This window comes from Bombus huntii, chromosome 1, assembly GCF_024542735.1.
Source record: "Bombus huntii isolate Logan2020A chromosome 1, iyBomHunt1.1, whole genome shotgun sequence".
Taxonomy (NCBI): domain Eukaryota; kingdom Metazoa; phylum Arthropoda; class Insecta; order Hymenoptera; family Apidae; genus Bombus; species Bombus huntii.
Genome location: NC_066238.1, coordinates 19,879,534 through 19,897,751, shown reverse-complemented (window position 1 = coordinate 19,897,751; position 18,218 = coordinate 19,879,534). Strand labels below are relative to the sequence as shown.

At 28.9% G+C, this 18,218-nt stretch overlaps 3 protein-coding genes across 10 annotated transcripts; 2 read left to right on the top strand and 1 right to left on the bottom strand.

The window, feature by feature from the left end:
* The first annotated feature begins 936 nt into the window (after positions 1–936).
* Positions 937–4,530, top strand: LOC126870979 (arf-GAP with dual PH domain-containing protein 1-like). 2 transcript variants are annotated; one of them, XM_050629273.1, is made up of 7 exons: positions 937–1,240; positions 1,308–1,398; positions 2,171–2,396; positions 2,474–2,672; positions 2,755–3,114; positions 3,199–3,421; positions 3,509–4,530. In XM_050629273.1, the coding sequence occupies exons 2-7, from the start codon at positions 1,317–1,319 to the stop codon at positions 3,574–3,576; spliced, it is 1,158 nt and encodes a 385-aa protein (XP_050485230.1). In that variant the 5' UTR covers positions 937–1,240; positions 1,308–1,316; the 3' UTR covers positions 3,577–4,530. The 2 variants fall into 2 exon arrangements, with proteins under 2 accessions (XP_050485230.1, XP_050485238.1); XM_050629281.1 differs by lacking the exon at positions 937–1,240 and having other exon boundaries at positions 2,149–2,396.
* LOC126870989 (mpv17-like protein) lies at positions 3,968–10,817 on the bottom strand. 5 transcript variants are annotated; one of them, XM_050629333.1, is made up of 8 exons: positions 10,725–10,800; positions 10,137–10,257; positions 10,015–10,071; positions 7,558–7,748; positions 7,053–7,261; positions 6,124–6,236; positions 5,930–6,000; positions 3,968–5,496 (listed from the first exon to the last, which is right to left on the bottom strand). In XM_050629333.1, exons 1-8 carry the CDS (start codon positions 10,785–10,787, stop codon positions 5,488–5,490), a joined length of 834 nt encoding a protein of 277 aa, XP_050485290.1. In that variant the 5' UTR covers positions 10,788–10,800; the 3' UTR covers positions 3,968–5,487. The 5 variants fall into 5 exon arrangements, with proteins under 5 accessions (XP_050485290.1, XP_050485271.1, XP_050485280.1 ...); XM_050629314.1 differs by lacking the exon at positions 3,968–5,496 and adding an exon at positions 5,672–5,852 and having other exon boundaries at positions 10,137–10,246; positions 10,725–10,817; XM_050629323.1 differs by lacking the exon at positions 3,968–5,496 and adding an exon at positions 5,672–5,875.
* Positions 10,384–16,389, top strand: LOC126870972 (ecto-NOX disulfide-thiol exchanger 2). Of its 3 annotated transcripts, none has more exons than XM_050629258.1 (10): positions 10,384–10,406; positions 10,915–11,176; positions 11,290–11,879; positions 11,967–12,184; positions 12,280–12,474; positions 12,565–12,796; positions 14,270–14,376; positions 15,408–15,602; positions 15,710–16,019; positions 16,101–16,389. In XM_050629258.1, the coding sequence occupies exons 2-10, from the start codon at positions 10,926–10,928 to the stop codon at positions 16,316–16,318; spliced, it is 2,316 nt and encodes a 771-aa protein (XP_050485215.1). In that variant the 5' UTR covers positions 10,384–10,406; positions 10,915–10,925; the 3' UTR covers positions 16,319–16,389. The 3 variants fall into 3 exon arrangements, with proteins under 3 accessions (XP_050485215.1, XP_050485205.1, XP_050485195.1); XM_050629248.1 differs by lacking the exon at positions 10,384–10,406 and adding an exon at positions 10,611–10,764 and having other exon boundaries at positions 12,613–12,796; XM_050629238.1 differs by lacking the exon at positions 10,384–10,406 and adding an exon at positions 10,611–10,764.
* The last annotated feature ends 1,829 nt before the right edge of the window (positions 16,390–18,218 follow it).

The following is an 18,218-nucleotide window of genomic DNA, read 5'->3' as shown; positions in this document are numbered from 1 at the left end:
TATATATGTATTATGATGTTACTACTGACTATTAATGTAGTTATATAGATTTGTAATATTTTTCATTTCTGTGACATTCATTATTTACAGTTAATCGAATTAATAACATATAAACAAGGTTCGGTCTACACGCGCTTTAACATATCTAAATAATTCGAGAAATTTATTACATTTCGATTAATCAATTTAACGTTGTTTTAACATATTTTATGCTTATATTAGGTAACTTTATGAACTATAAAAGAAATATAATGTATAATTAAATGTTAATTTTCAAAATTGAAAATTCCTAACGATAATGGTATTTACGTATATATATGAATATACGATACCAAGTTATTGTATTGTGATGCTTAAACAAATAATGTCCTAACAGTTCCTAATAACTATGAAATAAGATGATAATGATTCAATATTCAATACAATACCATTAAATCAATCGCATAAAAATGTTCAATATGTAATCAATGATACAAATATGTTAATGATATTTATTTCTTACTGCACAAAGTACGGATTATAGATCTGATCTTTCTTACTGCATTGATGGTAAAAAATGATTGAATCTGTTGGATAATTGTAAAAACAAGTTGGTGAAACTATTTACATTATTATTAAATTCTTATTTCTTCAAAATATAATATAACTAATGATATCATTTTATAATTATTTAGCTTTGTAATTAGAAATATATGTACGTATATAAAACATAATATTTAAATAAAGTTAAGAAATTAAATTTAACACACTTCTATTTTCTTGTAAAATGTTATTTTCTTTTAATATTACTCAGGTTCTTTTAACAGAAGAATATAATGATTTTAAATAACTTAACAAATAATAATAAAATTAATATATATAATATATATATATTAATATATATATATATATGTTGACATATCTTTTTAACAAAGTAATTTTTTTGTGGAAAAATATCACTTTGGGAATAGTATAACTCTAAATTTGATTTCCTCTTTAATTTAACATATTAAAGTTTGAAAATTAATAGCTTGGTTTCTACAAATTTGTATGTTTACTGTCCTAAATGACAAGTGACAAAGAAGAATAGCAGGAGTAATTGGTCATGATTAAGCACATATTAAAGACAAAACGTTATCCGAAAGTAAAATTAAAATTAAAGATAAAAATTTCTATTCCATTAGACGACAAATTAATATAATATATAATATAATATTTTAGGTGACATATTTTTATGTGTTAATCGTAGAGAGTCTTTTAAGTGAGTTAACCTTCTTCGTATCGAATAATCTTTGCATTTTGCATATACACTTATTGCTGTTTGTCAGTGTTTTAAGATGGCGGACTTAAACGAGAAGTTGTTAGCAGAACTCCTCAAAAAACCTGGAAATAATGTATGTGCGGATTGTGGGGCAAAGAGTGAGTGGGTTTTCTAAGAAGCATTACCGTATCGTAATGTAGAAGACATTAACGGGGATTTATTTTATTCTATTATATTACAAACTATTCACTAGTTGAATACGAAATCTTGTTTTCCTAACTTTATTCAGGATAAATCCCAAAATAATTTAATTATAACTCTAGTATTAGAAATGATAATGTTGAAACTGTTATTTTTATTTGCCTTTACTTTGTTACAACTAACTGAAAAAATTTGCTTTGTACAACATCGTTGTTCTAAAGTGATATTATTAATTCAGTAATTAGTTTACGTTTATGCATATAGTATAAGGCTTATGATGTTGTGTGATTACAAATTTTTGTATGAATTATATTTAAAATAGACAATATTGTATTTGTTTTAAAGAATCTTGAAATTGTTTCATTTGGAATGCTTTTTATGTAAGGAATTTAAAGGTGTCGCTATAATATCTGGTACCAGTTCAGTTTATAATTGTATATAGTAATAAAGAGATTTCATGCATCTAGATTGTGTTACTTCTTACGTTTATTTACCTCTCTTGCTAAAATCTTTCTGGAATGATATATAGCATTATGTGTTATTCTTTTAAAATGAGTAGCTAGCTTGTTTTGTCATTTTAAAAGTAATGCATATCATATTTCTTTATTTATTGAAATCTTTTTCACAGTCATATGTGTTTATGTTTATCTATATTTGAATAAATTATAGCTATGTTAGAAAATCAGAAAATAAAATATTTTCATAAGGTTAATCGGAATTAAATTCCAGATCCAGAATGGGCTTCTTATAACATAGGAATATTTGTATGCACAAGGTGTGCAGGTATACATAGATCAATGGGTGCACATATTTCTAAAGTTAAGCATTTAAAACTGGACAGGTGGGAAGATTCTCAAGTAAATAGAATTAGAGAAGTTGGTAATATCGCAGCTAGGCTTCATTATGAAGAACGTGTACCTCCATGTTATCGCAGACCAAATCCGGATGCACCACAGTACGTTGTTATATATGTATTTGTAACAATAAGTTAGAAACAAATATATTCTAAAAATCATCCTTTTCGATTAACAGAGTATTGATAGAGCAATGGATAAGAGCAAAATATGAAAGAGAAGAATTTTGTCATCCAGAGAGGCAAAATCATTATGTGTCAGGATTTATGGAAGGATTTTTAATGAAACGTGGTAAAGAAGATTCGCGATATCATCCTCGAAAATTTGTTCTTTGTGAGGCAGATGATACTCTCAAGTATCATGTTAAAGAAAATAAGGTTTATGAACATTAATTATAAATATTTATTTAATATTTGGTATGTACTATTTCTATTCTTACCAGTTTTATTATGTTTTAAGGAACCCAAAGCTGTCCTTAGAATATCGGAGTTAAACGTGGCTTTTGCTCCTCCTAAAACTTGTAATCAAAACAGTCTACAAATATCATTTATGAAAGATGGAACCACAAGACATATCTATGTATATCATGAAGATCCAGAAGTAATTACAAATTGGTATTTGGCAATACGATGCGCTAAGTTACATCGTCTGCAAGTTGCATATCCAGGAGCAACCGAGGCTGAATTACTTTCACAACTTACTAGAGACTTCCCACGTGAAGGGTTTTTATGGAAAACTGGACCTAGGTATACGGATGCTTACAAGAAAAGATGGTTCACATTAGACGGACGAAAACTAATGTATCATGACGATCCCATGGTCTGCACATACTTATTTACTAGATACAAGTATATTATTACTATTGAAAGATAATTAATAAGTTTATTTTGTGTCAATTTGAAGGATGCACATCCAAAAGGTGAAATCTTCTTGGGACACAGTTCAGATGGTTTTGCAGTAAAAACAGGAGTACCTCCGGGTGCAAGGGATCAAGGGTTTTCATTTACTCTTGAAACACCAGATAGAACCTATCTCCTTTCTGCTCAAAGCGATGATGATAGATCACAATGGATAAGTGTAATTCAAAAAGTGATAGACAAACCACTTACTCCACAAGATGCAACTGGTAAGTCTTACCAAAATAAAGAGAAAAATTCAAAAAAGGGAAAGTTAAAAACGTTGCATAATGTTGTTTTTAATTAAACGTTTACAGTGGCAGCACGTCTTATAAGAAAACGCACAGCCAGTGGAACAATGAATATATTTTCATCTACAAGGTAGGGCTGGATCCCTCTTAGGTGCCTTTCCTAATTGTTAAAAGTGAATATTAGATGAACCAATTAAGTCGTTTTATTAAGACTGTTGAGGAAGTAGATCAATCGATCCGATAGCAAATAGATAATGTTTTGTAATCGCACAATGCTATCGAATGCCGTACGCATATTTATTCATAAAAATACACGTTATATCTTATACATACATATAACGTTATAAAAAATACTTTTTAAGTAAACACGATGTAATTTTTAATATTCTCGTATGATCATTATCAACAAATTTAGAAAGTTTAATATGGTCAAGTAGTAAATTCAATTGATCTAAATACATATATCGAATAAGTGGTTCTTTCTGATAACATAATATGAAAATGAAATAAATATAACAAAGTTGATATACTCTTTGAAGATACTTTTATCTTGAAATGCTTTTTGCTTACTGTCAAATCAAGGTGACAGTATTATATATTACATTATGAACAATTTTTACTTAATAATATTACTATGTAATATTTATTTGCGGATTAATGGAAACGTATAAAATTCTAACAAAATACATAATATCCTTCTTGGAAATTTAAACTAAGTATTGTATAGTAATGTAATGTGTGGAAAAAAGAAGTAATGAAAGTAGAGCATACTGAATGAATGTCTAAGTGTTTAAATTTTGTTCAATACTTGAATTCAATATTATTTGCAGTATTTTTGTTCTGTGATGATTATCAATCACTTAGATTTCCAAAATAAGTGTAAAACTATAAATAGTGCGATATTCTATATGGAAGTAATAAACTTCCATGGCCTATCCTTTTATGCATTCTTTTATACAATCACAGTAGGTATAATGTAAGCTAAATCAGTCAGATTCTACATACATAATGGTACATACATACATATTGTGTTGCTACAAATATATGTATTATATAATTAATATATTATAACATTTATATGAACAATATTTATTATAGAAACGTGAAATGCATATAATCTTTCATTGCCTTGAACATGAAATAAGCTTTTTCTTATAAAATACATGTTTGTACAATGATCAAATCTTTTTCATAAAACTGTGTCAAATGAAGAGACTAGTTCATTTTACATACGTATATGTGTCATGAACATACATGCAAATTAAGAGTAATAAAAATATTTTACTTGTTTCAAAAATGGAAGGTAATATTTTCATACTAGTGCATTGTATTATTGAAAACACATTTCAATGATAATAATAGTATGAAATTTTTCTTTAACGTGATATATCTCTTTTTGTATTCCAAATTTAATTCTATTTAAAAGTTAAAAGCAATATTGGAATATTATTTGTTTACTGATAGAAATCGTATTGTTATATCGAAATAATGTGATTTCCTCCCTTCCTTGTTTCAGAATATTTTCTTTGCAATACTAATCAGAGTATTACTTATCTATTAGATTAAATATCAGTTTGAGGGTGTACATTTTCTGTGAAAAAATGAAAATATTTTCCTAGATATAGCAATATCCTATATATAGCAATTCCACTATGCATATGTATAACTTATATACATCATATATTTAATGTTGATATACTGTATATACACTAAATTCACTATATACATATAGGTGACTTATTTATTTCACAATTTTATCAAGTTTTTGATTGGTTTATATAAATTAAAGTTGAAAATTTTTATTTTTAATGGTTTGGAATATAATAATTATATCATAAGGTAATCTTTAATTTCTCCTCATAAAAATTGATAACATTGCAACAGAATATTCCATTAAATTACTTGTCATAGTGCAATTGATTGTAGCTTTCCATTTTCGAATGTAACATTATATTTACTACAATACATATTAAAAATATAAACGCGTTATACTTTTACATTTCAAATTATTCTGGCACTTTCTAATATTAAGCTAATGAGTTTTTTTACGGAACCTACATGAAAGAAATTAAAAATATTACAATTATTAATGCTCTTAATGCTCTTTGACAAATACTTAAGTTTACATATTATATATATTAAACTAAACTAAATTACAATTATTTAAATATGTCATGCTCATTGTTATACTAAGTTTTTAGTGAACTTTAACATGCAGAAACAAAGATATTAACGCAGGAAATCAATATTTTATTTGATTATTATTACATTCGGATACAGGCATACTTTTCAAATAACAGAGTATGTTTACCCAACAAAAGGCCGCGATACTAACGAAGGAGACTCGTAGTGCTGACGGTACTAGTAGAAAATTTAAAAATTGAACTGGTAACCAGTACATGCAGGAAGTCTAAAAATAAAAAAGAAATCCAACTAGATTGAAAACTAGAATCAATTGACTGTTAAGAATAAAATAATTTAAATTACCTTGAACGTTTGCAAAAATTTTGCTTTACATTCATCCAATGGATTCGATTTACCCTCCATCAAACTCATACCTAAAACATTAAGGAATATGATAACGAGATGTGTAATGTTATTTAAAAGGATTGAAAAAATATGAATACTATATATAAAATTAATATATATATATATGTGATACAGAGAAATTGAATACAAACTGATGAAAAACAGCGTAATTAATGGCGGTGTAAGAATAAATTGGTCGACCAAAAGTTTTGTGAGGACAATTTTTATAGTTTGGCCCTTATAAAATATATCCAACCATTTGTACCTGATGAAAACACAACATTGAATAATTTAATTGATTTTTAGTCGATTCTTAAACGTTAGCTTAAATGTTAATTTAAAATTAATAAATATTATGGAAAGATATTTTTTATGGAAAGAGATTATTTTATCATGATAGTTCATGATAACATTGGCATTAACAAATACAATACAAGCAAGTTTTGCAAATCACAAAATAGAATAAGCTCACCGAAGGTGACAAGTCGACAGAAGACCAGCGTGCCGATGAATGCAATCGTGCGATCGTCATCCAGTGGACAGACAATTTATTTCATGTTGATATTTATAATAACAAGCGTCTACGAAAGATCAACGTTATCAAAATCAAATAAAACCAACCAATTACTTGACAACTTTTTTATATATCGATATAGGATTTATATATATATATATACATAATTCCTTTTTTAACTTTCTAATATCAATATCAAGTGCTTTAATTTTTAATATCGTTGTCGTTATTGTTGTTATTGTTATTATTTATATTTTAATTTATTTTAAATGTTCAATTTCTATTTAAAGAAAAAATATATTTGTATGATCAAAAAAAATTTAGTCGTTTAATGATATTGTAATTATTAAATTAGACATTTTCAATAACTTTCGTGTTCCATTTGTTACAAACACAATTGCATATATATGTATAGACACATATATAAGCACATATGCATATGCATGCGCCTAATACATAAAGTGCCTTACTATGTAACCAGAAAAGCATAATGTGATAGATGATAAGTGATAAAAACGGATAAATAGCATAAAGCATTGTATAAAAAGATAAAGTGATACGCGGTACCATCCATGTAGTATAGGTCCTGCAATGAAACAACCATAAATAGCATATCGTTTAAGTTGAGCCCAATTGTAACTTCTCGATTGCGCTGAGTTATTCTCATCCAATAAACCCAACTTTTGATTAAAGTTTCTTATCCAAAGAGATAGTGGTTTCTTAATTTCAAGTGTATTCGTCTCTTCAATGTTTGCTGATACCGGTGATAACGAAAACTACAATCGCAACAATTAATCAATTAAAAACGTTAACAAATATTATACAATAACATATTTTTGTGATATAGTAGTATATATTATACTACTATACCTTTCGTAGTTGCTTTGGCTTTCATTTTTATTGAAGAAATTTGTTTGTTATTCTGTTAACTTTCTTTATATATGTATTCATTATATGCTTCTTCTGTATATATTGTTTATTTTTTACGTAATATTATTTTTAGTTAAAATATTTTCCCCGAAATTTTGATCCTTTCAATCGTATACCTTGATCGTACAAAAAGAGATATTACCTTGAATATTTTACTATAAGTTTGTTGTGCGAATTCAGCACCGGTATAAAAAGAACCGTATATCATTGAATTGAAGAGTAATGGTCTTTTCTGCGCGGAACTTTTCAACTTTTGGAATACTTTTAATAGAGACATAATTGTGAAAAGTTTTCCACGGGTTTCCAATTTCAATTTCACTTCTGCTTTATTATCTGAAATTTGATGCGTTATGTTACATATATAAAAATGATAAGATTTTTTAATATAGATATTCAAAGAATTTGAAGCAACGAATATTATTAAGAATTCTAAAAATTCTAAAATTTGATTATAACGAACATGGTACAATTAATTGGAACTAGAAATATGTATCTACTATACATTGCAATATTATCAGAATTATTTTCTTCTTTGTAAACTCACCGTGCTCATTGTGTAACGAAATTTATTATCATCGATCACTGAAATTTCGGTTTTTTACAAAAAAGTAAACCAGCAAGTGATTAATACGTAGTTAAATTATTATTTAGGCTCTGCACTATCTAAATATAATTGCAGGAGATACATTGATAGATGTAGATAGAATAAGGCGAAGAAGGCAAAACAGTGCCGCAATGCGGTATATTCTTACAGGTAATAAAATAGGAAAAATTTTTCCGAATTTTCATAAACGCAATACTAATGTAGAAATCTGGCGAATAATTCTTAGATATCTTGTAAGAGGAATGCAAAAGTTAATTGTTTTAAATTTAGAGTTTTTTTGGGTCAAACAGTTTCTTATCTTATACAACGTTTGTTTTTTATACTTATACCTTCTTCCAAATCTGTATACGCGTTGAAATATAATACATATCTCTGCGTACGTGTTGAATAATAGTAGATAGCTGTCGTCCTTCGGTACACATTTTCTAATCCGTTTCTGTTTCAAATTATCGCTTAACCTACCTACGATCTTTTTCGAATATTATACACTTTTTTATTCTACAATGATTAGAAAGAACATATTCCGAAATAATTACATAAATGCACTTATCAGGGAAAAAAACTTATAAACTTGAAAGAATATCTTTAACTTCTATCACTTTCATTGTGTTGCCAATATTTATTTGCATATAGAGTAACATTTGCAGATTTTTGTAATAGTTTTCGAATAACAATAATTATATATATATAAATAACATAAATTAAATATATTATATAATAACACTATTATTTTTCTATATTTGTATAGAGTTATAAGACGAAGATGTACAAAGATAGATGCATGTAAATTTCAATTTGTATTATAATTTAGATAACATAAACATTCGTGCTGTAAAAAATCTTTCATCTTAAATAATCAATAAAGTTTTCGAGCCATTCCATAATGACAAATCGACATGACAACAAGATTCATTCAGTTTAAGTCTATTTTTCCGTTATTTTTGGGCAAACTTTTTCTACGTTATCAATAAAATCAAACTTAATGTAAGCGAACGAAAAAAGAATAAAGTGTAAATAAAGTTAATTACTTACGTATATTTTGGATTACATCAAATATATTATTAGATATATTTTCAATTAATTGAACACGTAAAAAAGTTTTACGTTCAAAACAGCTTTTCGTCGAAGTTGCGTACACCACACACGTGTAGTCAACTATGATCACTTAGAGACAATCAAAAGCAATCACGGCTTAGTTATGTCAATTGTAACTAACTACGCTATTGAGAATTATTTAATATCATAAAATGATATAACATATTAGTTACAAATGTTTGAACGTTTTTAGAATTCCATGATTTAATAATTCGTGATATAAGAAAATTATGAAAAAACATTTAATACTACTGATTCTGTTATAAATATATTACAAATCATGGACAGGGTTATTCTCTCTCTCTCTCTTTATCATACTCTTCATAAGTAATTACATCCATATTAGTGTCAGAATATAACCAGTCTATCCAATCTCGATTTACTATTTTTTCAAAAGTATATTCTTGGAAAACTTGGCTTCTTTCTATCTATTTTACAATATAAATTATATATATTTTGACAATAAAGTATTATTCCTATTAAATGAATACTTTAAGAAACAGGTTACCTTGTGAAATCCCAATTTTTCGAACATCTTTATACTCTTTTCATTGTCAAATTTAATTTTTGCAATGTATTTAGTGACATTTAATACGCTGATTCCTAATTTGAGAAAAGTATTTTAATTTTTATTAAAATAAAAAAAGACGCATAAATGACAGAAAAAAGAGACATCATAAAACATATACCATAAAGAAGCATTAGAATCATAGCTTCCCAACCTCTTTTTTTTCTCCTATAAGTAACATTTGCTATCATAATTTCAACTTCTGCAGTATTTGGCTGATCTGATTCGTTAAAAAATAAATTTGTATCTCCAATCATAGCTTCTAAAAAATTCATTGATATTGATACATAATGAAAAGAATAGCGTTAAACATAGAATAATGTTTTATGTACCTATCTCGTTTTCAGATGTAGTAAAAACAGTTTTTTCCAAAATGATAAAAGTACATTCTAAAACAAATAAAAATATATCAGCAGTAGAACTGAACATGTAGTTTAAAAATAAAGTTACTTACTGTCTTGATCCTGATGCCATCGCTGTTGCATTTGAAATTCTTCTTCCAATGTTAACATCTCTGAACCAGTAAAATATCGTAATTCTGCGGACTTCATCCATTCATGATACCTGAAAATAAACTAATATAATACAAAATGTCAGTGATATTAAATAATTATTGAAGAACAAATTATATTAATTTGCCAACTATTTCAAAGAAACATAAGGAACGATTTAAAAATGGCGGATATTTTTGCTAACGTAAATTGATGTCGACAATCGATAACAGGTAAACGATACCAGCCTTTTAACGTGCTTCTTCTTATACGGTACTAAAATTACATTCGATCCGATAATTTTAGTACACTCGTTGTCTCTCATGGCACAAGATTAATTAACATCAAAATTATCGAAGAAATGAGCCGATTGAGAAATTTAAAACTAAAGAGGTTACATTCGCTTTCCTGCCATATTGGATGCAGAGCTTGCAACGATATGATCTAGAATCCCGAAAGAGTAAACTTATTTTCTTCAATCTCTTTTACTATTTGTAATTTGTCAAAGAATAATTGCAGCACTGTGAAAAGTTTAATAGAAAATGGCTTACAATTTTCCGGGTGTACCAGCGGCCGCTATGCCACCAATGGGTATGCTTGAAAGTCATAACCATATACTTTACATTATAATACATTTACATCTGTCGAAACACGTATTCCTTATTACTGTATTTAAAGTTTCATTTATCTTATTATAATTAGAAAAATCCTCGTACTTAAGGATATCATGTATGTCTTTAGGTATAGGACCGATGGGACCTCTTGCTCCAATCGCAGGTCCACAAAGTTTTATGGAGTTGGCAGGCCAAGGATTTCCTCCTTTACCTCCACCGATACCACTGCCAGGAATGAATGATTCTCCATTAGAATTTAGTACAAATAAAAACCAACCACCGGTAGTTAGAGAAGCTTCTGAAGATAATAGTGATAAAAGAAATGAAAAAAGTGACATTCGACGTGAAAGAGAAAACCGAGACAATAGAGATAATCGAGACAATAGAAGGTTGTTTTCTCGCTTACTGTTTCACGTAATTAAGTTATAGAATTATGTTAACATCATAATCATATTATGCATTTTTTCTGCATTTATTATATTATACAATATTTTTGAAGTAGATCTAGAAGTGATCGAAGCGATCGAAGGGAACGTGATAGAGAAAGAAGGGAAGAAAGAAGCGAAAGAGATAGAAGAGAAGAACGAAGACCAGATGATCGAAACAGTATAAATTCTACCAGTAACAATAACAGTCATACTAGTAATTCGAATAGTAATGAAATTCCATCATCATCAAATACTGGTAATACTCCGAATTTGGGAACACAAATGGAACAAGCAACAGGAGTTTGGGGAATGGGAGTAGGATATCCAGTGATGGGAATGGGTCCAATGGGTCCAATGGGACCTATGATGAGTGAAATGACACTTGGGCCACATATGGGTCATACTCATAGTTATGGGCCTATGAGTATGGGAATGATGTCACACGATGGTAGTATGATAGGTGCACAAATATTAGGACCAGAACAAATAATGAACGATGCTGCCCAAATTATGAGTGGTGCCTTACCTCCTCCACCTACAACACCACAAGGTACCAAAGAAATTATACATTGTAAAAGTTGTACACTGTTTCCACCAAATCCAAATGCTCCACCTCCAACAACCCGTGAAAGGCCTCCAGGATGCAGAACAATTTTTGTCGGAGGTATTTTCAATTTATTCTGTCTGTATATTGTACACAAACTCAAAATTAATATAAAACTAATAACTTCTTGTAAATATTATCATGTAGGTTTGCCGGAAAACATCACGGAAACGATTATTCAAGAAATATTTGAGCGATGCGGAGAAATAACTACTTTACGACTTTCTAAAAAAAATTTTTGTCATATACGTTTCGTACTGGAGAGTAGTGTTGATGCTGCAATTTATTTATCTGGATATAGAGTTAGAATAGGATCCAGTGGTGACCCTGCAAACACAGGCAGGCTTCATGTAGATTTTGCTCAGGTTTGTACATAGTGCTCAGTATCTTTTAATATATAAAAAATTAAGTAAATACGTAAATACTAGTTTATTTACTTATACCGTGATAAAAAATATAGGCTAGGGATGACCAATATGAATGGGAATGTAGACAACGTCAACTACAGAGAGAACAACGCCACAGAGAAAGAGTTGAAAAAGAAAGACAGAGGGCACCGTCCAGTCCTCCTCCAGTAGTACATTATACAGATCATGAAGCATCAAATATTTGCGAGAAAATTAAGCAGGACGATACTTTTATGAAAGCGGTGCAAGTAAGTAATTATCATTGTGAACGTATTCATTATGTAAAATATTTTAAGCGTTGTTAAGCGTTTCTGCAGACTAAAACTTTTGAATTCCAGAAAACGCGTTCTGTCACGTTACAAAACAAGCGCATTAAATCATTCCAGGTTGTCGTAACATGGCTCGAGCGTGGAGACTGCACCAAACGCAACGCTAACACTTTTTATTCGATGATTCAGTCAACGAATTCTCACGTTCGAAGGTTACTCACAGAAAAAGTCGCATACGAAGAGGAACTTCAGAAGGCAAAGGAACTTATGAAAGGAAGGATGCAAGGACTCTTAATACAATGTACGTTTTTATAAACTATATACATGTTTATATATATATTTTTTTCTATAACATGGCTCTGTACCACTGTACATTATTTATGTACACAAGAGCAAATCTACATACATATTGCTTTACCTGGTAAGTTTTTTTACCATAAAGTAAGGGTCCTAAAATTCTTTAAGTATTCGATACGAGAAATGATAAAATGCGGTTGCATTAGAATTTCGCTTATCTTGTAATAACAGAAGTGCGTACTTTCTGTTGTTGTATATCTAGTAAATTTTTAGCTACTACCTATTAGCTAAATTAGACTACACATATATATATAATAAATGCAGAATTTATTGTTATAATAATTGTAAAAGTACGTCACTTTTGATATTAAAGATTCTGACATTTCCAATGGCAAATACATGAAATTAAATAAAATTTTTAACATTGAAAGTTACATCGTCGATCGTTTTGTATCGAATCTCAGTTGTGGAAAAATTTCATTCTTATTAAGATCAGAACATCAGATGTATTGTAAGAAATTTATTATGTAACGAGTGTATTGTGGTCAATGCACGATCGGGACAACTCGATAGAAGGATCAAAGACAGTAGGAGAAAATAAGGTGGGTGAAGATATCCTGTCTTCTGATTCTAGGCTCTGATGATTGAACAAAAGAGCACAAATACTACAAAAATTCATTTTATAGAAACATAGTGTACCTAAAAATTGCATGCTTGCAATGCTAAGGATTAAGGGTGATGGGCTAAATATTCGTTGCGGAGATGACATTATGCTATGATTCTCAATATGGTATATTAATCTATCAGTTAACCTGATGTAGCAATTTTATATGAATACGATTATAATACAAGTAGTCGACAAATAGCTTAGTGTATTATTTAGTGCAAAATAAGACATGTGGAATCGTAGCGTAAGATCATCGTTTTAACGTCGGAAGCCTCTACATGTTGTAAGTTGTTAGGAAAATAGTGCAGATTTTCTTAAAGAAAACAAGCACTAATCGTGATCCATTGAAAAGACTGATTGACAGCCGAATTGCAACACTTCCGATAAGGATCCCTGATCGACGGTGAAAGCAGTTTTTGAAAATATTATACTTGGATAAGTAATTTCATGATTATTTTCTATTGCTTTATTTGCTATATAGAAGATTTTCCTAAAGACAAAAAAGTGAGAGATGATAAATATTCAAGTAACATTAAAATCACAAATGTATTTTGAAAAGAAACGTTTGAATTTGAAAGATATAGAAAAATTGTTGAAGGGGGTACAGATAACACTTGCGATACTGTGACTGAATATTGCAAAGAATATGTCAAAAATGTGTATAAATTACATGACATACGCGTGATATACACTAGATGATTTTAACGAGAGTTACGTATTAGATCAACACGAATGTAGAGTTTAAAGCAGGGTATACAACAGAAGATTTGTTGTGTTTTTGTATGCAACATGCGACCATGTCATCAACAGTCAGTCAGATTGAACGCGTCTTTACTGCGGCCAGCCACAAGAAGGTCTGGGATCACTTCACAAAGGCTCAACGGAAGAACATCGAAATGTGGAAGAAACAATCCTCGGTATGTATTTGCATTCCCATGTTAGTAGCCCGTGTCCAGTATGTTACTTTTTTTACAATTAGACAACAGTAATCATCGACAAAGTCTTACGAGTCACAAAGCGCTTCTTTATGCGAATGCACGTTCATCCATGCGCCAGGCACACGCGTTTTGCAAACACATTTTTTCAAAAAGGAAGGTAAGTAGTGATCAAAGAGTATGAATGACTTTGTTGCGTCTTGTCAGACATACTCTATACAAACAATGTATAATTGATGTTTAAACTTTTTGGGAATTATGGAACGTGAAAGGTAAAGAATAGACTTTTTCATTTGAATTGGCCAGGTACCATTGACTGGAGTTTAAACAGGTAACAATCGAACCAACAACAATTTCTAATCTAAAATATAATTTTCACTTTTATTAAGCGGATTTCTCATCTTACGCTAATACAAATGAAATTGTGAGAACAAGGACATAGATATATAGTTAAGAAATAAACCTATTCATTTTTGTATTTTAAAGATAGGTATGCTTGATCGAGACACATACAACCCCTACACACGTATACACAAAGGCATATCATATATGCCTTACTATACTTGTTTTCTTATTAGTTTGTTCTTTAGTTTGTTTACTTCTTTATTTATGTAAACTATTCTATGAAATTTTACTCAGGTAAGCATCTTTTGGGTGATTTCTGAAAACATCAATTTTTATTTAAGAAGTGAACTGTCGTCATCCATTATAAGGATTATCTTATGTGCATAATATTTAAACTGACTTTTACATTATAGAAATGCATTTTTTGAAATACATTAGATTATGAGAAATGGTTGAAGTTAAAACTATATTCTATCAACTTTTTACCTATAGTGATATTAAAAAAAAACAGATATATACATACATATGTATGTGTACATATATATAAATATATATATATATATATACACACACACATACATATGTATATATAGGCATGTTTTTTGATGTTGTCTTTATTGATAAATTTGAATAGGGATGAACTCAGTGATGATTTTTCATTGCAATAGGAGATTAAAGCAGTACAGCTGGAAGAATCTCTAATGGAAGGTGAAGGAGAAATGGAAGTTTCTGACTCAGAAGAGGAACCACAACGCAAAAAAACACGCAATCAATCGGATGCACACAATGATATTGAAAGATTACAAGTATTAAAGGAGGAAAATGATAGTCTTCGGTGTCAATTAGAGGCATATAAAAATGAAGTATGTGATGACTTTGATTTAATGTTTAAGTTGTAATGCGACAAAATTGTTATAAAAAAAAAGAAATAGTAAAACAAACAAGAATACATTTTTATTTTATTTTGTAGGTAGATTTGCTAAAATCCGAAACAAAAAGTGAAATAGATGCGAAGGATAAACAAATGAAGATGTTGCAACAAACTTTAAAAGGCATGCAGGAACAATTGATGCAATCAAGGAAACAACAAGCACAAGATGACCAGAAAATTAAAGATTTAACTGTCAAACTGAATGCCACGAAAAAAGAAGAACCTCGTGAGAGCGAGATTATAACGTTAGATAAAGATGATGACGTCAGTGAGGAGCCCCGAACTCCGAAGCAATTAGTCTTAACGTCTAACTTCGTACAAATTACCCAGAAGGATGCCAAGCTGATAGGTAGTTTCCATGAATCATTCTATGAATTTCCAACTATTTCAAATATTATTTATTTGATAAATACATTTTTTATGATTATAGGATTAATAGCAACCTTTTTACATATTCATCCATTTGGTGCAAGTGTAGATTATTTATGGTCCTATTTACAAAAAATGGAACCAGGTATCAAACCCAATGAAGTAGAAGCACTGATGCAACGATTTCCTCAAGTCTTTAAACAGGACTTATTCGGAATCGGAGCGAACATGGAAAGGCGTTGGCAATTTTCAGGTTTTAATGTTTACCGTAATCACTGATTCATATGTATCGATGATTATCTTTGAGAAAATTAATAAGATATCTATTAAAGGATTTTGTAATACCATCATGTTATGGTGTCTTGTTATGTTAATTTTCATTGTGATACTTATAATTCTTGTAGCGAGACTTTACTTCGCAATGTCGTCCTTGAGCAAAACACTTGTAAATAAAATTAAGCAATTTCAAATAATCTAAAAGAAAATGACTGTATTTTTGTTTGAAAGCTTAAAAGCAACATATTACTTAATAATATAAAAATTGATTTCGGATTTCTTATAAAAAAATTCATAAAAATGAATATATCATTGACGTAAAATGAAATTCGAATTAATCTTACCTTAAGTGATGTCTTAATTTAAAATAACAATAAAAATATAAAAATTCAGGAAACTAAAGTTTTATATTGAGCTTTCAAGTATAATTTTTACAATTAACGCAAATAAGATGAAAAATGATTAGTTTCCTATTAAATATTAATTTTATTAAATTTATCCTTAAGTGAAATAAGGCTTTACTTATTACCAAACAAATTATTTTTATACTATTTTTTATCTCTTGATTTTCAAGTTATTTAAAAATCAATTATTTATGTACATATTTTCAAATACTTTCGATGTACACATAGAAGCAGTAATCATACTTTCAATTTAGTTACTTAATTTCTATTTAATTAAAAGATTAATTGTAAAGCATTTTACCGAAAATGGTATTTTATTAAAACAAGTAAACTACATTTATATAACTTATAAAAATCAAGGTATCTATATTTAAAAAATTATAAAGTGTAATATTGGCGTCAAGTAAATGTATAAAAATATTATAACTTCAGCGAAATTGCTTATATATATACAAAGCTAAAAATTGAATTTAAATAATAATTACACGATTTATCTAAGTTTTCATTTCAATTCGGTCTTATTGGTAAAATCTCCCCAATTCTCTTTAGCGTGCACTAAACCGTATGTATATAAGTGCATACATGTATATGTGCATAAGTGCATATGTATGTACAGTATCATCAACATAACTTGGAACCTTCAAAAATGACAACATGGTCACATGTACGCTTATTACACAATCAAATACGTTGTTGTTAAAACTATAATTAATTATAGAAGAGAACACAGGGGGAGTTTGGTATCACTGACCACTATAGCGCATGATTTTTACTTGAAAAATGATGGTATAACGTTATAACGTAATACGTTATATGGTATAACGTTATGACGTATTACGTTATATGGTGTAACGTCATAACGTATTACGTTATATGGTATAACGTTATAACGTATTACGTTACATAACAAAACGTTATATGGTATAGCGTTATAACGTATTACGTTATATGGTATAACGTTATAACGTATTACGCTACATGGTATAACGTTATAACGTAATACGTTATATGGTATAACGTTATGACGTATTACGTTATATGGTGTAACGTTATAACGTAATACGTTATATGGTATAACGTTATGACGTATTACGTTATATGGTGTAACGTCATAACGTATTACGTTATATGGTATAACGTTATAACGTATTACGTTACATAACAAAACGTTATATGGTATAGCGTTATAACGTATTACGTTATATGGTATAACGTTATGACGTATTACGTTATATGGTATAACGTTATAACGTATTACGTTATATAACAAAATGTTATATGGTATAACGTTATAACGTATTACGTTATATGGTATAACGTTATGACGTATTACGTTATATAACATAACGTTATAACGTATTACGTTATATAATATAACGTTATAGCGTATTACGTTATATAACATAACGTTATATGGTATAACGTTATAACGTATTACGTTATGTAACATAACGTTATAACGTATTACGTTATATAATATAACGTTATATGGTATAACT